This window comes from Cariama cristata, unplaced genomic scaffold (assembly GCF_000690535.1).
Source record: "Cariama cristata isolate BGI_N322 unplaced genomic scaffold, ASM69053v1 scaffold34531, whole genome shotgun sequence".
Classification (NCBI taxonomy): Eukaryota; Metazoa; Chordata; class Aves; order Cariamiformes; family Cariamidae; genus Cariama; species Cariama cristata.
In genome coordinates this window covers 1998-11988 of record NW_009601590.1, presented here as the reverse complement: position 1 = coordinate 11988, position 9991 = coordinate 1998, and the positions used below count along the sequence as shown (strand labels likewise).

At 37.1% G+C, this 9991-nt stretch overlaps 1 protein-coding gene across 1 annotated transcript in view; it reads left to right on the top strand.

The window, feature by feature from the left end:
* The window catches only part of LOC104169570 (patatin-like phospholipase domain-containing protein 2), a 13902-nt gene extending 4161 nt beyond the window's left edge, over positions 1-9741 (top strand). The window contains exons 4-9 of the mRNA XM_009710516.1: positions 1-22; positions 1143-1203; positions 3353-3568; positions 4536-4668; positions 5878-5994; positions 9260-9741. Of these exons, the coding sequence (XP_009708818.1) occupies positions 1-22; positions 1143-1203; positions 3353-3568; positions 4536-4668; positions 5878-5994; positions 9260-9551 (841 nt within the window). The 3' untranslated portion in view covers positions 9552-9741. The remainder of the gene's footprint in view (positions 23-1142; positions 1204-3352; positions 3569-4535; positions 4669-5877; positions 5995-9259) is intronic.
* The last annotated feature ends 250 nt before the right edge of the window (positions 9742-9991 follow it).

Below are 9991 nucleotides of genomic sequence, written 5' to 3'. Positions count from 1 at the left end.
ACTCTTTCCACCAGAACCTAAGGTAAGTCCCCGTCTTTGTGTAGTTACTGAAACATCTTTCCATATAAAAGCCTTGCTTTTGCAGAAAGCTATAGTAATCTTAGCATTTCATCTAGTCATATAAACTTTTCTGGTGACACTTCTCTTCTTGTTTCTAATTTTTTCATAGTTTGTCTTCATTCCACTTATTTTTAGTCTCTCTCAGACTAAAAATGCATGTCCTGCTATTGGCTTTCAGTATTTATTTGGGAATTAGCACAGGATTCTATCATAAAATCACCATTGGTAGATTAATAACTGTCAGTTTGTAGTCCTTTCATGTTTACCTGCTAACCAGGTGCTTCAGAACTTAGAAGTAGTTCTAAAGCTTCATGATTTTGTAAAGTTCTCAATTAGTACTTCACACAGGCAAGTTGCCTTTAAACTTTGCTGAGTGCTGTAAATTGCAGATCTGATGAGGGAAATGCTCTTGAATTGCTGTTGTGGAAGCTGAAAAAATGAAAACAGACCTTGCCAATTGGCTTGGGATATACTGCAGAGGAGAATTAATGTTTCTGACTTCTACACATATTTTTTTTTTAATTGAGGCCTTTTTGACCACTTGAAGAAAAAATGTTAAATTCTACTTACATAGGCTTTAATTTTTTTGGTTTTGTTTTATCTAGGACTACTGTGTAGGTGAGCTGGTGTTGCATCTAGTAATAGATGTTTTCATATGGAAGACTGAGCATGAGAATTGCACAGCTGACTTCTCGTAGTTTTGGGAAGTGGGAAGCACTGGGAGGAAAGGAGGGGAATTGGCATACTCCAAGGCACTCTGTTTCATTATTGCTTGCATCTGCTGAAAGGCTAGTCAGAAACAAAAATGGAGGAAATTCTTGCAAACTGTTAGAATGCTGTCCTTCTAGGTGAATAATTCGGTGCATCTGTAATAGCTGAAAGATAAGTTCATGTACGCGTGATCATGTATGCATCATCACAGCAGGCATATTAACTTGAATATGTTGAATTACAGCAATTTTTAGTGTAAATTTTTCTTAGAAGAACGGAGGGTGGATGGAAGTTGCTTTTCATTCTGCAAACTGTTGATCTTAAGTTGAATCTCCTTTTATCTATCTGACTCTTTTACCCTATGCTTGCAGGTACTAGGAGAGATCTGTGAGCAAGGATATTCAGATGCTCTTAAATTCTTGAAAGAGAATGGTATGTTACACTTGTGGATAATTATTGATGATGTGGTCTTAAGTGGAGTTTAAAAAAAAAAAAAAGGGCGGGGGGGGGAGTGAGGGAATTGTACATAACTAAGAAGAGGCTAGGCCTTTGAGGTTTTTAAAAAGATCATGGTAAGTTTAGTTCTTGTAGAAATCACATAGTTGTTGTAACTGTTGACCTGAGGTAAGTTGTGCTTCCACACAGAAATTGAACTTTCGGGGTTTTGTCAAGCTTGTGTGAAGTCATTGTTAAGGTATTGTTAAGTGAAATTACCAAAGAATTCCAATTCTAGGGAAATCTTATTATTAGTTTCTTTTGTGTTAATCATGAAGGATGGGAATAGGCTATTGTTTCCCACTCCTGTGAAACCTCTATCTTCTTATCACCTCCTCTCTGCTATCATCCAAGTGAATTTCTAGGTCAAGCCTTACCGTCCAGAAGTAGGAGCTGGCTAACAAGAATATAAACTCAGTCACAGGCAAATCCTTAGTCTGTATCATGGAAGACTTTAGAAGAAGATGACTTGTAATGTAGCAGTTGTTGGGACCCAGATAGGAAGAAAATAATTGAAGGTTGTTCTGCTCTACTCCTAGAATTCTAGTAACATATTTTGTATTAATAAATGTTACTGCCCTGCACACTTTGAGACAAACTAGTTAAAGACAGTAACTTAATATTAGCATGAAGTTAACCATGTGTTAAATATGCCTAGCCCCTGTAGTCTTTGGATGCAGAAGTAAATTGGTACTGGGTCAGATTAGAGGAATGGAAGCTGAAATGTGATGTTTGCGCTCCTACAGATAGTACCAGCTGCAGTATTGTAGTGCAGTCATATATTGATGTGCTCACTGCTTATACTCTTAACTAAACATTAAATATTCAAGTTTTCTTAGAACAATTTTCTTCACTGTTAATGTCACGGTTCTGCTTAGGAGTGTGATATTTTTTCTAGTAATATTATTAAATATTTTATGAGAGAATCTTTATACGTTTTACCAGGTGATTAAAAGCACAACCTATACAAAGAGCCTGTAATTTGTGGTTGTCTGTGCTAAGATGGGTTCTGTTGCTGTACTGCACCCACAAGTTTCCTCTGTGCATGTTTCCATCTGACACCAATACCTGAGATTCCTTGCAACTCTTCCTTGGTGTCTTTCCTCCACATCCTCTGTGTATTGCATTATTGTCTTCCCTTTCACACTGCTTATCCTGTGATCACCTTTGTTCTTATTTTGTCACAGGTTTGTCTTGCTTCAAGTTTAATAAGTGATAATTACAACCTTTCCAAAACTCATTCATTATGCATCTTCTTTCTTGTTATTTCAACTGTAGGAGTTAAATTCCCACCACCCCCTCCATCTGTAACACTTCAGATAACTTTTTTGCTAAATTCACTGTATATTCTTTTGACACTTGTCTTTTAGGAGTAATTGTAAGTAGGACACAGATTCTGTTGTATGTAGGTATGGATCTTAGTCACATTTGGTAGTCTTTATATATAAATAACTTTGTAATGATTTTCTGGAACCCAAATATAAATACCCTTCTTGTATTTTTCACTTTGTGCTCATTATCTAGTGCTTGTTTCTAAGGTAATTATCAGTGCTATTTCTTAATTGGCACCAGTTTTGCAAGGCAACCAATGTTATTTTAGATCTGTACTTTGGATATATCTTAAAACAAAATTGTACCCTACTTGCTTTCCTTCTCCACCTTGTTGTAGCAACGCCTCATAGTACTTATGTGATGCCTGCCATGTCAGATTTCCCAAATGTCTGATGTGTTTTTGGTATTTTCTTTCAAATAAATATTACCTCAGTTTTCCTCCTCTCCTTTAAATCATTTGCATTCTTGCTGGAAAACAGCTTTGGTAAATGACTCTGTTTCCAGTACAGTTTCGGTTTATTGTTCACTTTTCCCTTTTCTTTAGAACCCGTTGTAAAGTAAGACCTAAACCTGCAAGAGTATTCATCAATGCAATTAAACGTTTGTGGGATTATAAAACCAAGTGTATTTGACATTGGGTAGATCACGTTCCCTCAGGATAGGGCTTTGTACAAGTTACACAGACTACAGGTACTGTACGAGTACTCTGAAGACTCATGGATCAAGTCTAAGTGGAAGCTTTTGACTCTTTCAGGTATTCTGAATGACTCAATTTATATCCACTTGTCCTTCACAAAAAGAAATCCTCTTGAGCCTGCACAACACATTGACTGTATGGAGAAAAAGAAATTGACAGAAAATAACAGAGTAGAAACTTTGAAAATGGAAGTACTTAATGACCAGCTGAAGCAAAATCCCTGGCCTTTGGAGAAGAGCATATTTGAGAGTCTTCCTCCTAGACTTCGTAAAGGTACATGCCTCAGACTGTTTCCTGTAACTTTAAATGGCAAACTTTGATTTATTTTTTCCCTACTTACTCCTACAATTAGCATAAGATGCTTTTTATTAAATCTTAAAACTGCCTGTGATATTAGAGACTAGTTCAACCCAAAAAAGTTCTTTAAATACTTATTAAATGTGAACATGTACATTTTGATTTAGCTACAGAAATAAAATTGAAGCAGCAGGAAGGAGCTACTTTCAACACTGTGGAGTCATGAATTGAATTCTCATTTGGTTTTGGATAAACCTTGTATGTGCATAGTATTTCTGTAAGCATATATTTCACACCAAAATTGAACCTCAAATCCAAACACTGGTTATCCCCATCTTATTTTTAAAAAAGGCTTCTGTAGCTTTCTATTTCTCTGGCTTTCCTGTCTTTTTAATAAGTTAATAGACCAAACCCACTTCTGATACTTCTTTATCTATCACTTTTATCTAGGGTTTTTTTGTGGATGCTGATTGGTATTTTCAAGATCTGAAATCTGTGATCCCAGTGACCTAGGAGAACATAATTTGAAGGGTGCTATTTCTTACAACTGTAACAGCTGGAATATGCAGAACTCTAGAATTTAAACAAGCTCCTTAGAGTTACAGAGTCTCTAACAAGACAGGAATGCTATCTAAAATATATAAGTATTTTTGGAGAGATGAACTTTAGATTCTCTTATTATAAATTAATTCTTAGACTTATTGCTTAAAAGTTCTGGGTAATGCCTTTTGTCCCTGTGGTATGAGTCTATTTCCCCCATATTTCAAAACAGGATAGAGAAGGTTTATGGTAAGAGTGCCTTGAGATTAATTCTTTCATTTTCTATCTGAGCCTTATTCAGTAACACTTGATAATGTTGACTGAAGATTACCAAACTTTGAGCAAATTATTTAAACTGTTTTCAAATAGTCTAACATCTTTTTCAAAACTAATTATTCTTAAGCACTGCAGGAAGCTTGTAAAGAACAGAATGGATTCTATGCTCAGTTCTCTAAACTCTTCCCAATGCGGGTGATATCCTATCTGATGCTACCATATACGCTACCAGTGGAGTCCGCGTACTCTGTTGCTTTACGGTAAGGAACTTTTAATGAACCATTTTAGAATTATTATATTTTGGAATTTTACTCATTGAGAGCTTATTCGGTGTTGTAGGCATTCTGGTACTCTAGAATTCAAGTGGTAACTGTCCAAAGACCATTATTTCTACCTACATGATGCATCCTCCTAAAGTCTCTACAATCTCAGGCTAGATAAATAAACATATTAAGATTCCTAAACAGTTTACTCTTACTACTAGTAGCTGTCTCGTAATTGCTCAAAAGAAGCACCCTTAATTGTGTTTTCCAGGAGCACGTTCTTTATTACTATATTCTGCAGTGGTATTTGAACTCTGTCCAGATGCTTCTTGTGCTTTAGCTTCTTTCTGAAGTCAGGAGTGAAATGCAGTGTTTACTCACCGTATAAATTTTCTTACCAGGTTTGTTTAGGTTGACTGAAAGCTGTGCTCTTGAAACAGGGTTTAATTTTATAAGTGTTTCAATTTTCATAAAGGAGAAATTATGCTAAATGAATGCACCATGAACCCTAAGCTTTGTGCTTGCTTAAGAGTCCTTGAGCAGCAGATGTCACTACTATCTTTAGAAAATACTTGAAAAAATAAAATGTTCTGTAAATGGAACTACATAGAACTCCAGTAAAATATTTTGCTTCCATGTCACTTAATGTGGCATTTCTGTGCCATTCTTGGTCGGTGGGGAGGAAGCAAGCTTCAACAGAATTTTTATGTGGGTTTTTCCCCCTCATCCCCCACTGGTGTAACTGACTTCTGTTAAGAGCGTCATAAGGAAAAAAATACATTATGTGATATTGTTCTGTTTCTGCCTTCAATTTGTTCTTCCATTGTGCTTTTCTTTTGTTCTTCCTTCCTCTTCCACCTAACTTTAAACTGACAATAAAGTTCCTACCACATAGAAAGAGGAGTTTTTTGCAGGCTTCGTAAATGTTGGTCACAGGGTGTGGAATGCACCTACTGCTCAGCCACGCAGCATAGATCAGAGAAGCAGTGGTCTGTGCTGCCCTTTTTCTTAGCTTGTAGAAAAGAGATGAGTGGGCTAGATAGGAATTCAGGGACATTGGGAAGAACTGAAGATCTTGGTGGGGAAGATAACTGGGGGAGAATGAAAGCTGTGTTATTTTGTTGGATGTTGGGCATGGTATGTAAAAATAGAACAGGGATTAGGTCTACTGCTTACAAAACAATTGTATTTTGTTTCCGATTATAGATTAGTAAACTGGTTTCCTGACATGCCTGCTGATGTTCGATGGATGCAAGAACAGCTTTGTCAGATTGCTGGTACAGTTTATTCCCAGGCTAAAAGCAAGCTATTCTGTACCTCCAGGTAAAGAGGAGTTCTGCTGCATGCAAATGATACATTTTGAGAAATTCTCTCTTGTCAGAGCTTCAAGTACTAATAACTTTCTCTCTTAAAACAGGATTTAGCAATTTTCTCAAAGGTAACACAAAACAGTTCTCACTGCTTCTAATCCTTAGCATTGTTTCTTAAGTATATTTTCTGGTATTTCTTGTTTATAACTGATCAATGACTGGTACATATTGTAGATGAAGAGGTGTTGCCTGTTGGTAGACTTATGCTTTTTGGAGAGAGGGGTGAGTTATGAGCAGGCATTAGACTGAGAACAGAGACCTTGTTTCTTCTCTGCTCCACAGTAGGTGGAGCAATCAGGAAGAAAGGAGGAGGAAAAGGTTGCTCAAGATGTTCTAAATCAGATGTAGCAGGTAGGAACTGGAAAACATGGGGCGAAAGACTAGATTCTTAGGAGTCTGGACAGGGAAAGTTGTAAGAGTTAAAGTAGATGAATATGAAGGACAGTCTTGTAAGATAGTTGAGAAGAATTAAAATAAGACACATCCGGAAAATTTTTAGGAACCTCTATTTCTGTGGAAGAGAAACCTCTACTCTAACCTGGTTGTAACTAGGTTCATTATGCTTCTCTTACCAAGCTGGTGTGAGATTCAGCCTTCCAGAATTTTTACTTCTGTTAAACTTTGTAGCACTATGTGTATAGAGGAATCGGTGACAACTCACCTCAGTATGAATCTAAGAATACCATTACTGTTTCTTGTTTTGCTGGGGAGTGTAGTATTTGCCCAAGAAGCTCTGCAAACTTTCACAAAATGAGTATGACCAATATTCAGCTTAGATTTTCCGGCTAAAGAATGGACTTGTTGCTGGAACGGAGAGTTGCACAGCCATGTCAGAGTAGTGCTATAAGTAGAGAAACATAGGCTCTCTCTTGGGTCCAAATGCTTACAAATATGAAGTCTCCCAAGATTTGGTCTGAAAAAGCATAAATCCAGACTTCAGCGGAGTAGGGCATATCTCTTTTACTGTAACTCTTCTGATGATTGTCTCAACTCCTGGAGTTGCTGGGTAGGAGGTAGAAGAAGGAGGAGAGAAATTAACCCGAAAAAGCTATTAGGAGTGAACAGAATTCTTAAACACTTCATAAAAGCTTCCAAGAGATAGCTGTAGCACTGGAGACTCCTAACTGCAGAAATTATTTCAGTTAAAGCATTGCCATGTTCTATATATAGCACACTTTTAAATTAAAACTAAGAATACCCTTTTATTCGAGCCAAGAGTTCTTGAGCTTTTGTCTTCCTGTTTATAGTAATAAAGTTAGATAAGGAGGAAGATCAAAGATCCTCTTTTTTGCCCTGGCAATGCTATACACTGACCCATCAGAAATGCAGGTTTGATATGTCTGAGAAGAACTGCTTGATCCTACTTCCTTATAAGAAGCTTTGCCAGGTTCTGGATTGGCATCGTGAAATTTCCGATTCACATGCTCTATCCTTTAGAAGTACAGAGTAGCCAAACTTACTGTTCTGGTTTAATGGAAGACTTAATGAGGTTGAAGCTTGGGTTTCCTTCCCCCTTTGTAAGTATTAAATGGTGGCTTTAATATTAGGTTGTAAAGATACTTTCTTTTTACAATATTCAGTTTTATCCAGAATTCAAAGCATTTAATTCCTGTATACAAATAGCCTCTCTTCTCCATTTCTGAAATCAGTTAAAGCCTTTTCTTGTATACCACTAGTTGGGTTTTGAGGCCGTCTCTCTGAGCAGAAATGTAGTTCTTGGTATATATTTGCTATCATCCTACTGTCATCTCTTCGGTTATTTGATACCACATGTAATCCACTGTCTCCCCCCCTTCTTTTCTTAATGATACTTCTGACTCCTTTCCACAATAAATTTGGGGATGGTCATCTTCCTGCTTTTACCCTTATTTAGCAGCTTCTTGATGTTGCTTATATTCCAGCCTTACCAATTGTGAGACCCTTATCTCACATGGGCATTTGGAAGGCACGGTATCACAAGACTGTCTCAGATGTTACTTGTCAGCGGAGTTCTTTGGTAATTGAGTCACAATTAACCAGAAACAGCTGCTTCTCTTGTGGAAAGAGAAGCTCTTGGCCATAAAACAGAACGTGGTGGTCATGTGGCTTTTGCTGTAGGCTTTTATGGTATCTTCAAGGTGATAGGCTCCCACTGAACTGTTGACACTGTCAAACTCTGAAGTTTTCTGAAGCCTTCCTTTAAGTAGATTCCCTTTTCAGGTAGCTAGATCCTGAGGTCCTCTGTGTAGAATCCTACGTTGTATTCTACAGGTGACTCTTTGTGGACTTGTACTTTGTTTCAGCATCTGCCAAGAACTTACTGCTGCTTTTGCAGAAAGTAATCCCCCCCCTCTTTTATGCTCTTCCTTTATGTCATCAGATCTAGCTTCTGTTTTGGAATCAGACTTACATCGAATGAAAACTTGTGCTGTTTACAGTTTGAAAATCCTTTTAGGAAACTTAACCTGGGGGATTGTATCTTCTAGTACACCTAAAGTTCAGGTATGGAAACTGGTGTTGAAGTGTGTGTATGGCAAGTTGGGGTTTTTTTTGTGTGTGAGAGGGGGCGTTGTGGATTGTTCCGGCTTTTTTCCCAAAAGCACTGCAAGAGAGGAGAGAGAACTTTAAAGGAAAAAAAAAAAAGGATATTCTTGGTGACAACTTCAGTTTCCTGTTTCTGAAATTGGAAAAGACTCACCTGGTGATTCAGGTGCTGTTTTAGAATGTAGGAAAGTTCTGTTCCAGCTGTTCAGGTTGGTGATAATTAGCTGGTTGTAAAGTGGAATGCAGAGATGGCATTTGGGAAGTTGAACAACTGTATTTGCTACTCAACTTGTAAATGTTGAGACTATCCTTGTTAATGTTCAGTTATTGCTGTGATGGGTAAATCAGCATATATTCCAAGTGGATAGCTGGGGAGAGATCAGGACTACTTAAGAGGTAATGTACAAACTGGGTCTACCTTTCTTAGCTCATCAGAATGGTGCGACTTTTAGTGTAACTATTTTATACCTACTTCTGAGGACAACACATAATGGCAGAACACCCTTCTTTTAGATATGATCATTTCAAGATTCTTTTCCTGTTGTCTGATATCCTAACTCGCAAAATGCATTTAGAACTAATTATTTTCCTCTAGTGTTCTTCCTTATATGAAGATTCCCTGTCAGATGTGTGAACAGTAATAGAAACGTCATTGAAACACTAATAATCTTTTCCTCTTTTCTTTTTTTAAACAGGAAAGACAATTACGCATCACTGAGAAAATGTCAAACTGTCCCATCTACTATGGAATTTCATTCTTCATACTGCCACCTTAAAATGCCTCACTCTTCTGCGGACCTTGAAACCTGGCTCTGGGAATCTTCATGCTTCATGCACTCAGCTATGAAAAATGCCTCTGCTAACATGCAGGAGCATTCAGACTTAAAGTCCTGTCCTAATTTTCTCCCAAATTCTGATGAGTCTGGGTTGGAAATAGATTTTGACTCTTCCTCAGAGACAAGTTTCCAAACTGCTCCAGAGTATTAATTTGGAAGTACATTCCACAGTTTCCAAAATTCCAATTTGGCAGAGAAATTTAAATCCTTAAAGGACTAAAGATCACTTTGTTTATTGCCAATAAGTCTTGGGAAATTATTTGTTTACAGCTTCCTGACAAATCTGCCTTGGGAATTCTACTGTTTTAAGGATTATAAAACCAGCGGCTGCTATACTAAGTAACAGACTACAGTTCTGTTGAAACACCAGCTGAATCAAGTGTAGTAAGACTTGTAGTAAAGAGTGTCTCTCTGGAAATAAATTTTTTAAAAAATCTACTTTCAGCATAAAAATGTAAATTCTGTAAACAGATTGTTAGACAAACAAGTATCAATAACAAAAGCTTTTTAAAAAATGTAATTCTTAACAATATTATGTGTTAGGATTACTTTTATAGCACTTAAATGAAACTGGACTTCTACTTCATAAAG